General features: G+C 39.2%; 1 protein-coding gene across 1 annotated transcript in view; it reads right to left on the reverse strand.

The window, feature by feature from the left end:
* Positions 1–893: 893 nt before the first annotated feature.
* Positions 894–22,047, reverse strand: part of RIMKLB (ribosomal modification protein rimK like family member B) — a 65,323-nt gene continuing 44,169 nt past the window's right edge. The window contains exons 3-6 of the mRNA XM_003796365.2: positions 15,511–15,741; positions 13,332–13,418; positions 11,356–11,559; positions 894–2,012 (exon numbers count right to left, since the gene is read on the reverse strand). Of these exons, the coding sequence (XP_003796413.1) occupies positions 1,549–2,012; positions 11,356–11,559; positions 13,332–13,418; positions 15,511–15,741 (986 nt within the window). The 3' untranslated portion in view covers positions 894–1,548. The remainder of the gene's footprint in view (positions 2,013–11,355; positions 11,560–13,331; positions 13,419–15,510; positions 15,742–22,047) is intronic.

Raw genomic sequence — 22,047 nt, forward strand, 5'->3', positions numbered from 1 at the left:
AGAGTAGGGCTACCAGAGACTCAATACTGCTAAGTAAGCCCCCAAACAAAAATATCCAGCCCACCCCCATCCCAAATCCTACGTGTAAAAAGAGAAAATGCATAGCCAAAGCATTAAAGAAAAGAATGTAGCCTTGAATAAACCATATGCTGAACAGTATAGGAACAAAAAAACCAAACAACATACATATGCACATAAAGGCCTAAGAACTTATTCACCTTATGTCTTTAGGTGAATACCTCTACTTCAGTGAAGTCTAATTATGAAAACAACTCATCTGCTTTTTAAACTCAAAAACTGTTTCCCATCATGCTCCTTTTCTAAAATCTATTCTTTTTGATTAGTTGATGTAAACAAAAAGCAAAACACATACACATGCATGCGTGCACACACATACATATATACTCCCTCATAAAATGTGAAAAATGCAAATATATAATGCTGGCATTAGAAATCACTCCAGCTTTGTACTTAAGAACTTACAGGCCCTGGATCTGACCTAGAAAAAAATATTTTTCCTTGTTCTTATTCTTTAAATGCCCAACCACCAAAAAAATAAAAATAAAAAATAAAAAAATTTAAAAAAAGGAAAAAATAAAAGGCTTCAAATGTATGTTTCAAGTCAGTGTCATGTTAACAAAAAAGGTAGCATTTTCTTCACTTTGGCCATTGTTAAAGATGCAGGCATAGAGCAGGGAATGTTAGACTAGCATATATTAAAAAGAAAAAAGGAACATTAACAGCATATCTTTCAAAAAAGACTAAAACACTAACAAATACAAGTCAATGCACATTTTAAACTAGTAAAATTTTATCTACATTGAGTAAATATTATTTTGTATACCAAACATTGCAATACTGTTCATTTCCCTTTCATCATGCAAGCATGCCAATTTTGTCATTAAAAAGCCTTTATTTATTGGATTATGTTCATTTGCCCTCCCACCAAAATTAAAAGATGACAAAACACAAAAAATAAGAAACCCCAATAAAAGAGCCCCTTGAGATTTCATAAACAACTTAGGAACTAAAGCTGGTAATTAATAGGGAAATGTCAGAATTTTTAGATTTGTAAATAAAAACGTGTGGAATTTAGGCAGATGTTTTCCTCACCCACTGCTAATCTTGCTACACACTGTGAAGTATGCTACTTGAATATTTGTGCCAAAACAATTTTTTTATACAAAAACAAAAGTGAAAGACCATGACAAAAATTTTGCTCCTCATGGCCTGACAGCATACAAACTTTTTAGTAATTTAAATGGGTAACTATGAGAGCCTAACATGTTCTATATCCCACCACTTCTGCCTCTCTATCTGTAGGATTTGTAAACAAAAAGTCAGTAACATCTTTACTAGCAAAGATCTCATCTATTATTCTCCTTCTCTCCAACTAATCCTACTAAATTTCTCTCATCTTCCTGAGCATCTTCCATGAACAGCATTGCAAGTTGGTTGTTTAAAAAAAAAAAAAAGGAAGGAAGAAAATAAAAATAAGGAAAGAAAGTTAAGTTTTACACGGGTTTTGTTGGTTAATAATTGGTGGACTCACTCCACCAGGAGTTTGATTTCATTGGCTAGTAGCTGGTTCATGTTGAATAGGCCCCCCGGAAGCTTGGTGAGCATCTCTCGCTCCGTGCTTTCAGGGTCACTGTCGACAGAGCTGGAACTTGCGCTCATGTTGTCGACAGCAGTGCTGGCTGGGGGACCCAGCTCTGGCTCACTAGTCTCACTGGCCGTGGACACCACGGAGAGCAGGGACATACGCCGGGTGAGCCGGCCAGAGGGCAGAAGGGAGGCGGCATAGTCCGCAATGATACCAGCTACGTCTAGATTACAAGCCTTATCAAAGGCGATGAAACCTACATTTGCATTGGCCTCGCAGACACAGAAGGAGCCGTCATCTTTCATCAATAGGTCAATGCCACACACATCCATCCCCAGGATATTAGACACCTGGATAGCTAGCTGTTTCCCTTGTTCACTCAATGAGCACATCATCCCCACACCACCTGGCAAAAGAGAAACAAGAAAAGTAAGTTACCAAAATGATAAACTTTTAGAGTAAAATTAAAGTTGGACTCTAACACTAACCCTTTCCTCTAAATCAGTACTGAAAACAAAAGTATTTTTTTTTTTTTTTTTTGGAGACAGAGCCTCAAGCTATCCCCCTGGGTAGAGTGCCATGGCATCACAGCTCACAGCAACCTCCAACTCCTGGGCTCAAGCGAGTCTCCTGCCTCAGCCTCCCAAGTAGCTGGGACTACAGGCACCTGCCACAACGCCCGGCCATTTTTTTTGGTTGCAGCCATCATTGTTGTTTGGCAGGCCCGGGCTGGGGATTCGAACCCGCCACCTTAGGTGTATATGGCTGGAGGCTTAGCCGCTTGAGCCACAGGCGCCGAGCCAATGAAAGTATTATAGTGTAATACTATAATTGGTACTTTGTAAGTCTAGATTTGGTACAACTGTAAAATTGTAATTAGACTTTGTTAAGTCTAATTGGTACAATTATAAAATTGGTACTTTGAAGTCTAGATTTCCTTCATTAGAGACCCTTTCCCCACTTAAGTCTCCCAGGAATTGCTGACTTTGTACTTTTTCAATACATTATTTTTTTCCAAGGAAGACATTATTTTACTGGAGCATATCTTACTTGCAAGAATATAGGCCAAGTGTAAAGAATTCCAGCATAAATTTAATTAGACCACTTTATGTACGATAAAAAGTGTTACTGATTTTTAATAATAGAGATGCATAACTGCATAATAAAGATGAATAACAGGCACAGAGGATAGAATGGAATCTGGGAACATGATGACCAAAACATAGCTCTCTTCCTCTATATCCCCTACTTTAATCCATCTGCCATTCCTGAGCCAAAGGCTTGTGGGTCTTAGGGTAGCTTGTTAGATAAAAGTGAAGTCTTGGGTTGTGCTGTCATCTGAGAGAAAGGAAACAGAACTAGAGCCTCTCACTTTAAGACCTCTAAACTTTGAGAGCTTTATGAACCTCTAAACTAAGCACTGAAAAGCAAAGAACTTTAAAAAAAAGGCTTGGCGCCTGTAGCTCAACAGCTAGGGCGCCAGCCACATGCACTGGAGCTGGTGGGTTCAAACCCAGCCCGGGCCTACCAAACAACGACAACTACAACCAAAAAAAAAAAAGGCTGGGCGTTGTGGTGGGTGTCTGTAGTCTCAGCTACTTGGGAGGCTGAAGCAAGAGAATAGCTTAAGCCCAAGAGTAGGAGGTTGCTATAAGCTGTGAGGCTGTGGCACTCTACCAGGCGACACAGTGAAACTCTGTATGGGGGAAAAAAAAAAAAACTTTAAAAAGAGTTTGGCTCAAAGAGCGAAGTGGTGCATCCACAGGAGTAAAGCAGATAGCATTATGTGTCTATGACTAATTTCTCTGACCCCCAAAGAGGCCAAAAAGAAGCTAGACAGGTAAGTTGAGTCTTCTCTACCACTGAGGCTGGCAAAATAGAGTCCAGGAAATAGAAAGGCTTCTTTTAGTAGCCTGGAGTAGGCCTTTTAGTAGCTCAGTAGACTGGAATACTGGCCCATGAATTAGCATCTGCAGAACTCAGGCCACATGGAATACTCCAAATAACGAGGGCTGAGTGAGCCCTCATACAGGAACAACAGAAAAATAGCAACTCATGCATGAATTGAAGGAAAGAAATAAGAGCACTTTAAGGATATTCATGATCTGGCTTGGCGCCTGTGGCTCAAGAGGCTAAGGCTCCAGCCACATACAACTAAGGGGGCAGGTTCAAATTCAGCCCAGGCCCGCCAAACAACAATGATGGCTGCAACCAAAAAATAGCCGGGCACTGTGGCAGGTCCCAGCTACTTGGGAGGCTGAGGCAGGAGACTCACTTGAGCCCATGTGTTGGGAGGTTGCTGTGAGCTGTGATGCCAAAGCATTCTACCCAGGGGGGACAGCTTGACGCTCTGCCTCCAAAAAAAAAAAAAAAGGATATTCATGTCTAGCATGGAAAGATTTTCTGAAGCTGAAACAAAACACGATTATCCAAGTAAAAAATTCAGAAGAACTGAAAAGTGTAGTCACTTGAGTTAACTTAGAAAATCAAGTGTAAAAAAACAGCTCAAAGAATAGATGAAAACATGAGATAAAAAATGTGGAGGTGAATGTGGGGCGGGGGGACCTCCCCAAGCAGAGAAACAAAGAGATAGTAATTTTAAAAATTTCCTAAAACTATAGAAAAAACTTAGCTGATTAAAAAACATCTAACTAAAATCCAGGCTAAATTCACAAGACACATACCTAAAAAAATCTCATAATTATTATTTTTTTTTTTGTAGAGACAGTCTTGGGCAGTACCCGTGGCTCAAAGGAGTAGGGCGTCAACCCTATATGCCAGAGGTAGCAGGTTTAAACCCAGCCCTGGCCAAAAAAAAAAAACTGTAGAGACAGTTTTTATGGCCCTTGGTAGAGTGCCGTGGCATCACACAGCTCACAGCAACCTCCAACTCCTGGGCTTAGGTGATTCTCTTGCCTCAGTCTCCCAAGTAGCTGGGACTACAGGCGCCAGCCACAACGCCCAGCTGTTTTTTTGTTTTAGTTTGGCCAGGGCCGGGTTTGAACCTGCCACCCTCGGTATATGGGGGTTGGCACCTTGCAGTGAGCCACAGGTGCCACCCCTCCAATAAAATTTTTTGAACTCTATGGGGGGGGAGGAATCCCAAAACGTAAAAATAAAAAGGTTGCCTACAAAGAAAAAAGTCAGACCTGTACATTCAATAATAAAACCTTCAAGGCAGCAAGGAGAATTGTATCTCCTCCAAGGTACTGTACTCCTCACAGGGAGAAAGATAAATATGCTGAAATATATGTGTGTTGGTTTTTATCCACAATTCCTGGCCTTTAACTCCTATAGTCCCTGTTATATAGTCTTTTGTTATAATGCCTGGGGCACTTCAGGCCTCTGAAAACAGAATCTCTAACTTTCCTCTCCCCTCCTTTCACCAACCCCAGGCAGGACTACAATCTTCACCTGCCATTCTGATTATGGTCAGTAAAACCCTCTCGATTCTGAAGGGGTCCTAACCCATACCCTGGAAGAAGGAATACTGCACAGACAGGCCAAGAAGACTCTGCAAAGACAGACCTTGTTGGGTTCATATCGTGCCCTTTATGTACAACCACATTTCTACACAGCTATCAATCATGCCAGTGAAGTCTCCATAAAAGGTCGCAAAGGACAGAGTTCAGAGAGCTTCTGCATTGACTATATACAAGTTCCTGGAGTATGGTACACCTGGGGAGAGCATGTAGCCTCTGTACTCCTCCCATACCTAGACTATGCATCTGTTATACTTTCGAATAAACTGGTAAATTTAAGTTGAGTTCCATGAGCTGCTCTAGTAAATTAACTGAACCTAAGGAAGGGACCATAGGAATCCCAAGTTGAAGTTGGTTTAGAAGTTCTAGAAACCTGGACTTATAACTGGTATTGTGGGGGCTTAGGAGGGCAATAGTGGCAGTCTTGGGGACTGAACCCTCAACTTGTGGGATCTGATGCTATCTCCAGATAGACAGTGTTAGAAATTAATTGAAAGATACTCAGTTGGTGTTCCACTGTAGGCTTGACTGCCTGCACAGTGTGTGGGGAGAAACTCCCCCACATTTGGCCATAAAAGTCTCCTGTGTTAATTGTTAAGTGAAAGTAGAAAGAGCACTTTTTATAGTCATAGAATACATGAGAGTATCTATCACTCACATACCCCACTGGGGGGGAAAAATCAGGAAAAGATACTAATGACTAAGAACAGAGATCTCAAGATGCAGGAGTAACAGTAGTAAGCACTTTGCATTATGGGATAAAGAATGCTTGGGAATAAAGTACTATATAAGGATTATTGAAAATCCTAATTCTAATATAGACCTGAACTAAAACTATTAGATGAATTCAGGAAAACTGGAATATCAACCCCAGAAGTAGCAATTTTTGTTTTATTCATCACTGTATACAGAATACTGCTGTAACAGTACATGACATTTAGGAGGTGCTCAAAACTATTTGTTCACTGAATGAATGAATCAAGGGTAAAGAGTAGGAAAGGAAGTAAAATTGCTATAATCTTTTTTTTTTTTTTTTTGAGACAGAGCCTCAAGCTGTCCCCCTGGGCAGAGTGCCGTGGCATTACAGCTCACAGCAACCTCCAACTCCTGGGCTCAAGCCAGTCTCCTGCCTCCGCCTCCCAAGTAGCTGGGACCACAGGCGCCCGCCACAACGCCCGGCTATTTTTTTTTTGGTTGCAGCCGTCGTTGTTTGGCGGGTCCGGGCTGGGGATTCAAACCCGCCACCTTAGGTGTACGTGGCTGGTGCCTTAGCCGGTTGAGCTATAGGTGCCGAGCCATAATCTTATTGGAGAAAAGAAACAAGGGACGATAGGGGAAAGTCAAAGTATGCCAAGACTTTATACTACAGTACAACCTCTGTAAAGTTCATCACCCAAAGGATCTGTAACAAACTGCTCGACATACAGAGGTAGTCTACATAAGGAACAAGGCTTACTATACTGATATATGTATGCGTAGTGCATGCCTGGTCTATGAAAATCAGGTCAACTTAAGGAGGTGAACAATGTAGGGAGGTAGGGGGGTGGTCAACTATGGCGGTTCTAATGTATTACGATAACATAGTGAAGTAGGAAAGAAAAAGTATCAGGGAAAATTGCTATCTTCTCAAATAATGATAGAGAAGATTATGTCTGATTATGAACACAGAGAAAGGGATGGTAACCTTTAGAGGAATGCAAAACCAAGGCTTATCTTCCAAATTAGTTGGATTTGGGGGCGGGAGTAAAAATACAAATAATAGTATCTTACGAACAAGTAAAAATTTAAAAAGAAAAAAGAAGCAACAATTTAATTTAAATGATAAACACAGACTGCAGAAATAAAGTGAAATGCATTAGAAATAACACTAAAAATACATTGAAATCTCCCATTAAAAGAAGGAACTTGTCAAATTGGAATAAAAATAAAACTTAGTTACATATTGCTTATGACAAACATAGTTTAAAGAAAATAATAAAGAAAATTTGAAAACTAAAGGGAGAAGGCAAAGAGATACTGGACAAAGGCAAAACAAACTACTTCATAGCTTTGTATCTCTTGACTAGAGTATATAACCATTTTTCTCTTTGTCAAACATTACAAAGAAAATCTTAACAAAATTTAGAAGAGACTTATAGGCCACATTTTAATTCAAGAAAATTATAAAGTAATGTTAAAAGAAACTAAAATAATATTAACTACTTCAAAATTGATTCCTTGAATTAAAAAGAAAATCACAAAGGAAAATGACAACTATGTGTAAAGAAAAGAGAAAAATACTTCTTGAAAGTTCCCTCAGAAGAAAATGTTTAACGTGAAATGTTTCTATTTTGAAATAAGTTAGAGGTTATTTGCAAAAGCAGCTACAAAGAGAGATTTAATAAAAAAAAAAAAAAAGTGAAATGAAGAGAATAGAAAAAATAGAATTTTTTTAAAAACCCAAAAGCTATTTTGATAAGACTAAGAGTGATAATAAAAACAGAATCACAAAGAAGAAATTAAAAGAAGCATATGAAAAATCTCATGAATCTCTGACAAAAAATGTGAAACTTAAAACAAATGGATGACTCTTGCATTAAATGATAAATTTCTGAAACTGACCGAAAAGGATGTGGTCAACTTTAGCAGGCCAATTATCACAGAAGGGATTGGGAAAGTGATAAAAGACCTACTGTGAAAGGAACCAGTACTAGAAGGGTTCACAGCTTAGTTTTATTTAATTATCCTTTATTACAATGTAACTCTGCCAATATAGATTGCCCTAAGAAAACATTGGAAGCTTATCAATACATTAAATAAAGCCAGCAGAAACTTAGTATCAAATGTGATCAAGGAGTTTTAAAAATATGTTATGGGGCTTGGCACCTATGGCTCAAGTAGCTAAGGCACCAGCCACATACACCTAAGGTGGTGGGTTCGAATCCAGCCCCAGCCTGCCAAACAACAATGACGGCTGCAACCAAAAAAGAAAATAAAGCCAGGCGTTGTGGCAGGGGCCTGTGGTCCCAGCTACTTGGGAGACTGAGGCAGGAGACTTGCTTGAGCCCAGGAGTTGGAGGTTGCTGTGAGCCGTGATGCCAGTGCACTCTACCCAGGGGGATAGCTTAAGGTTCTGTCTCAAAAATAAAATAAAATAAAAATATGTTATGGGCCACAGGGCACCTGTGGCTCAACCATGCCTTCTAATTCCTCCCAGTGCTTCAGGAGATCAAGGTAAGAGGATTGCTTGAGGACAGAAGTTCAAGCAAGACTAGCCTGGCCATGGTGAGACCTCACCTCCATTGGATAAAATCTGACAATCATCCCTACTAAAAATTCCAGCAGAACTGATCTCTTGAAATAAAATATTCTCAATAGCAAAACACTAAATCTACTGCCATGGAAATCAGAAACTAGGCAGATCACTGCAGCAATTATAACTTAACACTGTCAGCTTTTCAAACAGTGGCAAGAATAAATAAATAAATAAATAAATAAAAGAAAAAAGGAGGGAAAAGAATCACATTTAAATAACATTATAAAACTGTGAGGTGTAAAGCTACTTAAAATTTCTTCTTCTTTTTTTTTTGAGACACAGCCTCAAGCTGTCCCCCTGGGTAGAGTTATATAGCATCACAGCTCACAGCAACCTCCAACTCCTGGGCTCTAGCAAGTCTCCTGCCTCAGCCTCCCAAGTAGCTGGGACCACAGGCACCCACCATAACGCCCAGCTATTTTTGGTTGCAGCCATCATTATTGTTCGGTGGGCCCAGGCTAGATTCGAACCTGCCACCTTAGGTGTATGTGGCTGGTGCCTTAGCCACTTGAGCCACAGGCGCCGAGCCTACTTAAAATTTCTTAAGTCAACAAAAGTTGTCACAGAAAATATCAAAGTAGTAGTCATCCCTCATTATACACAGGGTTCCATGATCCTCCATGATTACAAAAATCCATGGACACTCAAGTTCTTTACATAAAATATTTTTTTTAATGCACTGTATTTGTATATAATCTATAATCGTCCCATATACTTGAAGTCATCTTAAGATTACTTATATTAATACAATATAAACACTACAAAAATTATTGCTATACGGTATTGTTTAGGAAATAATGACAAGGAAAAAAGTTTGTAGTGTTCAGTACTTATACAACTACCTGTTTTCCTTCCTATGGTTGTCTGAATAACATGACAGGGAGGGCAGACTGAATTTGCAAAAAATAGCTTGACAGCTGATTTCCTGGGATAACCACAGTTATCTAACATAGTTGAGTATCTGTCAGGTATGTGTGTATAATTTTACATAACTAAGATCATGTTAGTGGGTTTTTTTTTTTTTTAGATCATGTTGTTAATAAAAGAGACTGAAGCATCGAGCTTAACAGTTTAAAAAAGTTAAATTCATAACACTCATTTGAAAATCTAGATGATGTCTGCATAGCTGTCATATGTAACTTTCTAATTTTAGAGCCAAGATGTTCAAAAAATAGCAAAATAGAGTAGTTAAGCAGTCAGTACTAGAGCTTAATATTCTGGATTTGCATTCCAGTTACACCCTTTATGACAGGGGTCCTCAAACTTTTTAAACAGGGGGCCAGTTCACTGTCCCTCAGACAGTTGGAGGGCTGGACTGTGGGCCCCGGGATGAGTAGGCTGCTAAGCAGGACAGGCAGCGGCAGCAAAAACACCAGGCAGACTGGATAAATGTCCTAGGCGGACCACATGAGGCCTGCGGGCTGTAGTTTGAGGACAACTGCTTTATGACATCTATTATCTTGAGCAAACTACTTGACTGTTATGTGTCTTGGTTTCTTCATGTTTAAAAAAAATAAAGGAGTAGTAATTATCTATTCCACAGAAACTGTGTGGAACAAAGAGATAAATACACAGGAAGCATAGTACCATCACTAGACATGTTAACTGTTATTTTTCTTAATAACAAATATAGGAGAATACTCATTAAAAAAAAGCCTCCCTAGGAATAATGTAATGAGGGCATTCAATTTTGACAAACAAGACAGAAGAGTTCCTTGCTCTATCAGATATCTGGCATAATCCCAAAAGAATAAAGACAGAAATTCATATAGAAAAAGATATGAGTAAAGAAAAAGACAAAAGGACCCTGATACAGAGCAATGCCTGTATGGAAATTCAATACATTACAAATTAGTGATGAACAGACTACTCAATAATTAGTGCTGGGACAATCAGTTAATCATTTTGACTAAAGAAATAGGAGCTCTATCATCACATTGAACAACAAAACCAGTTTCAGGTAGGCAGTTTTTATGAGAAGTTAAGGGGGAAAAAAATTTGAAATTAAAAATTTGAAAGTAAGAAGCATATAAATGGTACTTAAAGCCATGAGCTGGACAAAATTACTATGACAGTGTAACAAAACAGAAAAGAAGAAAAATTCACAGACTAAGTGATGTATTTCATAGAGAGCTGAAAAAATATATGTTTAACTAAATCAAAGTCAACAACTTGTTTGAACCAATAGCTAAAATGGGTTACGATGCAGCTTAACAAACTCCAATTATACACAAAAGAAGTGTATAATCAAAAAGGGGCATCTCATACATGTGTAAATTAGGTTACAAATTGAGCTGAGGGGTGGCTCAGAGCCTATAACTCAGCAGCTAGGGCACCCGCCACATACACTGGAGCAGGAGGTTTTGAACCTGGCCCAGGTATGCTAAACGACAACTGCAACAACAACAAAAATAGCTGGGCCAAATAGCCCAAGAGTTGGAGGTTGCTGTGAGCTGTGACGCCACGGCACTCTACCCAAGGCGACATAGAGACTATGTCTCAAAAACAAACAAACAATAACAAAAACAAAAACAAATTGAGCCTGTGGCTCATGCCTGTAATCCTAGCACTCTGGGAGGCTGAGGCAGGTGGATTGCTTGAGCTAATGAGTATGAGATCAGTCTGAGCAAAAGCAAGACGCTGTCTCTACTAAAAATAGAAAAACTGAGACCAAAGGATCACTTTAGCCTAAGAGTTTGAGGTTGCTATGAACAATGATGCCATGGCACTCTACTCAGGGGAACAGCTTGAGACTTGTCTCAAAAAATAAAAAACAATAAATAAATGAAAAATAAACTCAAAACTACTTATTACATACACTGATGGTATCTCTATAAATCATAGTATATGTGAAAAAACTTTTTTTCCAACTTATTAAGTAAAAAAGACCTACAGTTATACATGTACGAATGCTCACTGGACAAGTTACACTACTACTTTGCATACCAGAAAGACATCTGAGTTCTTTTTACCTAGTGAGCAGTTGCTTTGCATCCTCCCATCTGTTGAACAACGTAACATGGTGCCAACCACACGACCTCCCACAACAATGACACGTACATCTCGTCCATGAGACTCTTTAACATACTTCTGGAATAGGTATGGAGCTTCATGTCGAATAAGATGGCTTAGATCAGCCAAATGGTGCTTATCTCGAGCTAAGAAAACAGCTTTGCCTGTGATTGGAAAAAAAATAAAATAAAAACTACAGATAAGTCATCAAGTGTAGGCAGCTGAGATCTATTGCCTGAATAGTCTCATGTCCCAGTTTGCTATTTCATAGCCATTTATATTTTTGTACTTTATTTCTTTTAAAGATTTCCTTGTTTTAACTGAAGTAATTTAGTTATGGTAATTAGTGAGACAATCAAAAGTGTATAAAGACAAGGTTAATAATTTCTTTATACCATCCCCCCAATCCCCAAACTTTTTTTTTATAGAGACAAAGAGTCTCACTTTATTGCCCTCAGTAGAGTGCCATGGCATCACACTGCCCACAGCAACCTCCAACTCCTTGGCTTAGGTGATTCTCTTGCCTCAGCCTCTCAAGTAGCTGAGACTACAAGTGCCCACCACAACGCCCAGCTATTTTTTGGTTGTAGTTTGGCCGGGGCTGGGTTCAAACCCGCCACCCTTGGTATATGGGGCCGGCGCCCTACCCACTGAGCCATGGGCGTGGCCCAATCCCCAAACTTTTAACAGTAAATTATATTTTGGTATATGTTGTAAAGATTTGTATTCCTCCAAAGGTTAGCCAATGTCAGCCTCATTTATTAGCCAAACTTTTTCTCTCTTAAACTTTTTCTCTCTTAATTAAAACATATTATAGGCTCAGCGCCTGCGGCTCAAGTGGCTAAGGTGCCAGCCACATACACCTAAGCTGGCGGGTTCGAATCCCCAGCCCGGGCCCTCCAAACAACAATGATGGCTGCAACCAAAAAATGGCCAGGCGCTGTGGCGGGCGCCCGCAGTCCCAGCTACTTGGGAGGCTGAGGCAAGAGACTCGCTTGAGCCCAGGAGTTGGAGGTTGCTGTGAGCGTGATGCCATGGCACTCTACCCAGGGGGATAGCTTGAGGCTCCATCTCAAAAAAAAAAAAAAAAATATTATATATATATGCTATATTAAAAGGATATACTGTATTAGTATATAGTAACATAACAACATGTTATTGTTCACAGTGATTTATTTCTGAATTCTTGACTGTTCCATTTGCCTATTTTTGTGACAATGGAAGTGGCTGTTTGTGTATTCCTCGTATGGAGCAAGTGGAGAGAAAGAGACAGAATTTGTCACGTTCTAGTTGAATCTAAGAGGGCTGTGATGGCTCCAACCAACAGAATATAACAAAAGAAATTCTGTATAATTTTGGTGAGTAAGTCATAAAAGGTCATGGTTTCTTTGTTCACTATAGCATTCACTGTAGGAGGCTGGAGACTCCTGACTACTATAATGGAAAAGCCAAATACAAAGAATCCAGTCAACAGTCCCAGCTGAACTCTGACCCAGCCATCCCTGTAAAGGCAATAACCCGTGTTTATGTATCACTTTATGCCTTAAAATTTCTTCTTTAATCCAAAGTCATGAAGATATTTTCATATACTATAAGAAAGTTTTATAGTTTTGCCTTATACTTTGAAGTCCTCAAATTCTATAAACTGAGAGGGGAATGGCTGGAGTTGGTGACTTAAGCTCCTTGTTCTATTGAGGAAGAAGACAGAAACATTAACGTGAGTTTAAGTTAGGTATGCATGTTAAAATCTATGGGATAACTACAAAACAGAAATAGCTTCTACCCAAGTTGAACAACACACATACATAGTAGCCTTCTGTAAATCTGAGGTACTATGAACCCTCTAATTATTCTTCAGAAGATCTGTTTCAAAACCACCCACATTAATTTGCAAGAGTAATTTCAAAATTATGTACTACAGCAACAACTCACACACCTCTATGACCCCGTGTATTCTTCACTACCATTGGGAATTCCAGTACTTCTGCTTCATCAATCATTTTAGCAAAATTTTCATGGCCACCTGGTTTGAGAATGAACAAAAAGGAATTTAAGAAAAACAGCAGAAGTGTTTTATGACTGATATTTTTTTACAACACAAGGGAGGTAGAAGAGCCTGATGTATGCCATTTGTTTTCTATAAAAGTTGAAAGGATCACTCAATTATTTAAAACCACACCTTTTAAAATGAATATTAGCTATCAAACTATACATATTCTGATTTCCAACTTAACAAAATAAAATCTTTCAGCTAAACTGAGCTCCCTAATTCTTTATCATTTTTCCTATTTTTCTCCACTCTACCAGACAAATAGTAAAAGCCCCAAGATTTACTTTGATATATCCAGTTCTCTGGTTAGATTAAGAAATTAAAGAGTGAACTAGTTGAGAAGACTTGCCCAAGATTAAAGAGATGCTTCAAACACACATATACCCCTATTACTAAACACACACCAATTTTTCTTATCTCTATTATTAATTGAAGTTCCTTCTTTCTACACTGAGGTAACTTAGCATCCATGCATTAAGCCTTGCTTCTTATTTTTATTGCCCAGGAACAGGTAACATAATAGTGAGATTAGGATAAAAACAGATGGTAACTGTAAAAATTAGCATGAGGATAGGGGAAAATTAAACCAGGAAAACGTTCATTAAACAACTGCAGTACAAATTAATTTTCAGCTTAGCAAAATTACAATGATTCAGTCAACAAATTTTAATCCATCATTAGAACAAAGGTAATATTTGCTAATTTAGTTAACGCTTTCTTCCTTTTCCATTCCCATAAAATCAAAATTGTTGCACCATGATACAAGATACAATATCCCAAAAGCCTTAAAAAGAACTATCAAGTTACTTATATTAAATAATGCTATTTCTTCTCGTGTAACTCCTAATAGCATCAAGTGCATGCATACATGCTACAAAGGCTTGGTAGATTCCTTTAAAATATCTATAGTCTTGAGTCAGGCATAGTGGCTCACACCTGTTATCCCAGTACTCCGACCAGCCTGAGCTAGAGTGAGACCCTGTCTCTAAAAATAGGCAGGTGTTGACCTGGTGCCTGTGGCTCAAGCAGCTAAGGCGCCAGACACAAACACCTGAGCTGGTGGGTTCGCATCCAGCCCAGGCCACCAAACAACAATGACAGCTGCAACCAAAAAATAGCTGGGTGTGTGGCAGGCACCTGTAGTCCTAGCTACTTGGGAGGCGGAGGCAGGAGAACTACCTGAGCCCAGGAGTTGGAGGTTGCTGTGAGCTGTGATGTCATAGCACTCTACCCAGGGTGACAGAGGATCTGTCTCAAAATAAATAAATAAATACATACATAAATATAGCTAGGTGTTGTGGTGGGCAGCTACTTGGGAGGCTGAGGCAAGAGAATCACTTGAGCCCAACAGTCTGAGGTTTCTGTAAGCTATGACGACACAGAACTCTAGCAGGGGGCAACAAAGTGAGACTCTGTCTCAAAAAAAAAAAAAATATATACACACACACACACTCTCTCTCTCTCTTATATATACTGAGTAGAATGCCTGGAGACTTAATGAAATTTTAAAAAGAAACCCCTGTCCTCTGACTGTGTGTGTGTGTATATATAGTTTTAGTACTACTCAAGTGTACATAGACCAAGTGTCATTTTCTTAAAAACATGAAAATGGTAATGAAAATAGTAATTTAAAGATGTCACCAAATTCTATGATCTTTCACCTCAGTAGTTGGCAAACTAGGGTCTGCCTGTGGCCAAATTGGCCTAGTGCCTATTTTCATAATAAAGTTTTTACTGGCACAGAGCCACTGTCATTTGTGTTCAAGCATCATCTACAGCAGCTTTCATACTACAACAGCAGAACTGAGGATCACTAGTGAGAATTTAAGGCCTAAAAAGCCTAAAATATTTATAATTTGGCCCTGTAGAGTAAAGGTTTGCTATCCCCATCCCACCCCATACTGTAGAACCAATCTTAAAACATAATTCTCCTGCCCAATTTGTTAAAACTGAAAGTCACAGAGAACTTCCTTCACACTCGTAACTTTACCCTATTACTTTAGTATGGCTTTTAAAACTACCGATACTGTAACGTTCAGCAACACATTCTCATTAGTGATCTCACCATAAGAGAAAGTATCTGGCAGAGGAACGCCATGGCCAGCCAGCTCTTGAAATGTCCAGAACTTATTAACACAGTTCAGGATAGCTTGAGGTCGGTTCATCAACCGGCACCCCATCTTCTCCAGATGGCGCAAAACGGTGATGTCACTATCACTTTGCACCCAAGGGGTTGGTACTCTCACCACCACCACTTGGGGGTAGGCAGTGATTAGTTCTCCATTGATTCGAAGACCTAAAACATATAGAAATAAAGTCAAAACCAACAAAAGGGAATATACAGTAAAACAGAGGAATAGTAATACATCAAAGCTTAGATCATAAAACTAAATCCATAATTTTGTTAATACAAAATTAACAAAATGGCTCATGCCTGTAATCCTACCACTTTAGGAGGCCAAGGTGAATGGATCCCTTGAGCTCAGGAGTTTGAGACCAGCTTGGGCAAGAGTGAGATCCCATCTCTACTTTAAAAAAAAAAAAAATCCAAAAAACTAGCCAAGTGTTATGGTGGGTGCCTATAGTCCCAGCTACTCAGGAGGCTGAGGCAAGAAAATCGCTTGAGACTGTAGGGAGAGAGAAAGAGAGAGAGAGAGAGAGAAAAAAGAGAAAGAAAGCTGATTCCCTTTGAGTTGTTTGTAGATTCTGTTTATCAGCCCTCTATCGAATACATAGCTTGCAAACAGAATTCTTTTAGAATTCATGCTTTAAGTTAACCATTTTGAGTTAATTTCGTGGATGATGGATGAGAAGTGCAGATCATGTTTCAGTCTTCTATATGTGGCTATCCAATTTTTCCAGCACAATTTATCAAATAGGAATGCTTCCCAAGTAGATGGTTTTGTCTGCTCTGTCAAATATCAGATGGCAATAGGAGGATGGTTTTATAACTGTATTCTCTGTTCTAATCCATTGGTCTATGCCTCTGCTCTTACACCAGCTAGTACCATGCTATCTTGGTTACCACAACCTTGTAGTATAGCTTTAAGACTGGTAAACTGAAGGCCCCAAATAAACAGGTATTTACACACATACACATATACATCAGCTCCCTCCCTTTAGGGGATACACTGTGACCCCCAATGATGCCTGAAACCACCAATAGTATTAAACCCTATAACCACTATGTTTTTTCCTATACCTATAAAGTTTAATTTATAAATTAGGCACAGGACAAAATTAACAGCAATATCTAATAGGACTCATCTACTGGGCACTCTTATCTTTTGATGTAGAGTTTATAAAACTGAAATAAAAGGACTGGCTCCTTCCCTCAGACCCATGTTATACAGTATACTAAAAATCACAAATGTGCAAACAAGTTTATCCCAAATTCCACTAAACACATTTTAAAAGTATGTACTCCAATTGAATGAACTATTACTTAGCTGTTTTCAACTCCACTTCCTCAAATGTATTTAGTTTTTTATAAACATCTTCAACTTATAAAACTTTTCAACTGTTTACTTATTACTGAAATTAAGATGTCAGTATAAATATTTTAGATATAAATTTTGGATTGAGAGTATAATCAAGCATTAATAGCCAATGAAGAGTTAACAGTAGGGCGGCACCAACAGTTCAGTGAGTAGGGCGCCAGCCCCATCTACCAATGGTGGTGGGTTCAAACCCGGCCCCAGCCAAACTGCAACAAAAAATAGCTGGGCATAGTGGTGGGTGCCTGTAGTCCCAGCTACTTGGGAGGCTGAGGCAAGAGAATCACCTAAGCCCAAGAGCTGGAGGTTGCTGTGAGCTGTGACACCACAGCACTCCACCGAGGGCAACAAAGTGAAACTATCTCAAAAAAAAAAAAAAGAAAGAAAGAAAGAAAAAAACTTCAAAAGGCAGGCAACAAAAGGAAATGACGGAACAAATCCAGAATGTGAAATACATGACAACTGTTCTAATCACTTCAAAACTATGATATTGCAGAAATAAAGATGAGAAGATTCTTTTAGATTTAAAAGACTAAGTGGACAGTACAGTCAAATGTAATGGATGACCCTTACCAGAGACAATTTGGAGAATTCTGACAAAAGATTACTGAACACTCAATCTCTAGGTAGCAAGAATAAGGCTGTTCATAATTCTATTCATCATTTTTATTAATTTAAAAATTTTAATAGAAAGTTGGGGCATGGGCTGGGCTCAGCCCAGCACTTTGGAGGCTGAGGCGGGTGGATTCCCTGTGCTCACAGGTTCAAGACCAGCCTGAGCCAGAGCAAGAACCTGTCTCTAAAAAACAGGCAGGTGCCTACTGTCCCAGCTACTTGGGAGGCTGAGGCAAGAGAATTGCCTGAGCCTAAGAGTTAGAGGTTGCTGTGAACTATGACGTCACAATACTCTACTGAGGGTGACAAAGTGAAACTCTTGTCTCAAAAAAACAATGATGGGGCAGGAGAGAGGAACCAAGACATCATACCAAACTCCTGAGAATTCTCCCAATGCAAACCAGTCATTCATTTTTCAAAATCTTCTGTTTTTGATGAAGCTTTTTTTAGAGCATCTCACCAATACCAAAGCCCATTTACTATTTCCCATTGCCCCATGTTTCTTGTCATTTACCTTTCAAGTGTCATTGCCGTGTAAAGTGCCTCTTGGGGGCAGGGCCTAAAATAACCTGCTAAAGGGATTCAAAACCAAATCTAGAACCAGAATTCTAACATGCTCTTTCTCCAGCTGTGACTTCTAGGAGACAGTACAAGAGATTCTTAACTTCTAAAATGCCTACTCACAGCTAAATTTCCAGAACAGAAATTTAGTTCTTTAGGTCAGTAGTCCAGAAAACAAATCAACTGCTTACCTGACGAAGTTACTGAATTTACTGCCCCGGAAAAATTTACCACATGTGAACTCGATCAAATTTTAAAAGAGTAGATAATTCTGAACATTTTAAGAATCTCACATCATTATAAATCTATTTTCCAATCAATCTGCTTTAGGACAGATTAATTGATTTCAGCAAGAGAATTTAGATCACACAGAACTAATGTCTACCATAAAATGCAAATCTGTCTTCACATACATCTAACATATTAGAGATATCCTCTTAGATATTCTCTTTTTAAGCCCTGGCTTATTTCCCTTACCTCACCCCCTAAATTCTAAATTAATCAAAAATGAGAGAAAAGCCATCACCTAAATGTGAAGAGAACAGGACAACCAATAAGAACAGTTCCAATCAGTAACCAAGGGTCAGATAGTATTCATATTCAATAGTTACATAAAATATTAAAGTCTGTTAATTCTGGCTAAGAACTCATATAACAACCTAACTGCCAAATATCAAAAACAAGTATTAGAATACGTATGTTGTTAAGAATAAGACTTTCATATCTGCTTATCTGCTTTCCTAACAAGAAATATGTGTTTCCAGGGTGGAGCCTATGGCTCAAAGGAGTAGGGCACCAGCTCCATATGCTGGAGGTGGAGGGTTCAAACCCAGCTCCAGCCAAAATCTGGGGGAGGGGGGGGATATTTGTTTCCTATCAGAATGCCCCTCTTTGTAGTATCCAACAATCCTTTCCCCCTCCAATTTCTTAATGTTTCCAGTCCTGCCACAATTACAGACAAAATTTTATCTTCCAAGGTATGCTCCTTGGTGAATAATGAGGAACCAATAAAGTTTCTTTCCCAGATCCCTCATCAGTGGCACAGAAAGAAAAAAAAAAAAAAAGACTACTGGCACATCACTATCACCAAGCATTACAGCTGACAGGTAAGAGAAACAGAGGAGGTAAATGTCAGAACTTGGAGTGGTGGCATGTCTGTAGTTCTAGCTACCACTGATCTGTGGTCCGTGGGTTCATTCACTACAAATAAGATACCTATCTACTGAGCTGCCTGGTATCATAGGCATTAAAATCAATTCCAGGTAGACTGTAAATTATGCTTATAGTAAAACAATAAAATCTCAGATAAAATGGTATTTCTTCAGAATCTCATAGTAGGGAGAGATTTTTTAAAAAAACAACCATAAATGCTGGGTGCAGTGGCTCACACCTGTAATCCTAGCACTTTGGAGGCCAAGGCGGGTGAACTGCCTGAGCACACAAGTTCAAGACCAGCCTGAGCCAGAGCGAAACCTCGTCTCTTAAAAAAAAAAAAAGCCAGGCGTTGTGACAGGCACCTGTAGTCCCAGCTACCTGGGAGGCTAAGGCAAAAGAATCACTTAAGTCCCAAGAGTTTGAGGTTGCTGTGAGTTGTGATGTCAAGGCACTCTACCAAAGGCAATAAAATGAGACTCTGTCTCAAAAAACAAAAACAAAAAAACAACCATAAACATTACATTAACATTAAATTCTTGGCTGGCACGATGGCTCACATCAATAATCTTAGCACCCAGGGAGGCTGAGGTGGGTGGATTGCTTGAGGTCAGGATTTGAGGCCAGCTTGAGCAATTTGAGACCTGCTAAAAAAAAGCATAGCTCATAGTGTTACCAGGATTTATTTCTTTAGTAGGTCCTTGGTCTTAGGGATTCAAATGGACCACAGATCAGTGGTACAATAGGATTTTACTAGACAAAAAGGAATACAGAAGGAGTAAAAAAGCATCAGAGCTTCTGACAAAGGGGTTAGACCCAAGCTGGAAATCTCTCTTGGATTCTTTAATTAGGGCCGTGGTTCTCAACCTTCCTAATGCTGCGACCCTTTAATACAGTTCCTCATGTTGTGGTGGCCCCCAACCATAAAATTATTTTCACTGCTACTTTATAACTGTAATTTTTGCTACTGCAATGAATCGTAATATAAATATCTGGTATTAGGCAACCCCTGTGAAAGGGTTATTCGGATCACACCCCACAGGTTGAGAACCGCTGGTCTAGGGGTATATACTGTCTGGAGAATTATATTTTGGCTAAGATTTAGTAGGTATAAAAATATCCTTTCAGAGTTGAATGCAGTCCCTCCCCTGGAGCAAGGTTTTATTAGGTCTTTGCAGTTTTTGTCTCAGTGAAGGGATTGAGGAGTGTGCTCCCTACTCAAGGTGGAACCACCCAAAAAAGAAAAAATGTTCCGGGTTGCTTCTTCGTTCATGATCTTGTTAAGAGCCCAGAGGGTATGGCCTGGAACGGGCAGCCTATTTGTGCTTGGAAATGGGGGTCTGATTTCTTGAGCTCACCTGGGCCTAGTAGTGAATGAGGAAATCCCTATCCAGTCCTGAGTGGGGGAATCCTATATCAAAAGCAATCTCAATTTTTTGGGCTCAAGCAATCCTCTTGCCTCAGACTCTCCAGTAGCTGGGATATAGGCATCCGCCACAACACCTGGCTATATTTTTTAGAGATATAGCTTGAGCATAACACTGTGAGCTATAATGCCAGGCACTCTACCCAGGGTGACAAAATGAGATTCTGGCTCAAAAATAAAATTAAATTAAATTAAACTAAAATAAAATATTAAAGTAAATTCTTATACTTATCATCTTAAACTTAAACCATTAAGAAAGCTAAAAGGCTGATCGTGCTGAACGCCTGTTTCCTAGGCTACATACAGAGGACTGGTTCCTTGTTCTAAAAAAAAAAAAAAAAAAAAAACGAAAAAAGCAATCCATAGATGAGCTACTCCCAGAGGTAAAATAAGCAACCCATTTCATACCCACTAAAACAACTAAAAACAGAGGACCATTAAATAAGTGTTTACAAATGTATGGTTTAAGAAAAAACCTCTTGGGCCAGGTGAAGTGTAATCCTAGCACTCTGGGAGGCTGAAGCAGAGAGGTTCATTTTACAAACAGACAAGACAACTAGATCTGAGTTATAAAACATAAGTTGTTTTCATTATGTCACAACTTTCCCCCAACTTCTCAGCTGTGCTAATTTTCCTAGCAGCATGATTTATTAGATGTGTTATAGATCAGACCTAACCATGCAGGAAAGCCCCTGCATTTCATTATTTGGCAGGAACAAAGAATTTATAAATGTATTCCTCATTTATTTTCTTGCTTTAAGTTTCCCAATCATTTAGAAATCCATTCCAACCACCTGCTCTCAAATTCTTCCATACTCTTTTAATGTTCGACGATGACAGTTACCAGGTTCTCCAGGACTTTGTCCTCAACAAGTCCATGTTTCCAAACTGAAGATAATTATGCAATTATCCATTTCATTACTGTGTGCTATGTATTAGATTCTCATCCTCAAATATGAAAGACAGTCCTAATGACTATCTGCCCTATCTATGCCAGGTAATCAATTTTGAGAGTCTACTATCTGCAATCTGTGCTCTGAAATTCATTGCTGTGTTGGTTAAATAGCCTCATCATATCTGACTGCAATCTCAAACTCCTAGGCTCAAGTACTTGGGCTTCCTCAGTCTCCCAACTAGCTGAGACTATGGGTAGATGCCACTATACTCACCTAATTTTTTTCCTATTTTTGTAGAGATGGGTTCTTACTCTTGCTCAGGCTCCTCTCAAACTCCTAAGTTCAAGCTATCCTCCCACCTCATTTTCCCAAAGTTCTAGGATTACAGGCATGAACCACCACATTCAGCTCTTCCATTACTTTTTTTTTTTTTTGGTGAGACAGAGCCTCAAGCT

Source organism: Otolemur garnettii, unplaced genomic scaffold, assembly GCF_000181295.1.
Source record: "Otolemur garnettii isolate 467f Iridium unplaced genomic scaffold, OtoGar3 scaffold00104, whole genome shotgun sequence".
Lineage (NCBI taxonomy): Eukaryota > Metazoa > Chordata > Mammalia > Primates > Galagidae > Otolemur > Otolemur garnettii.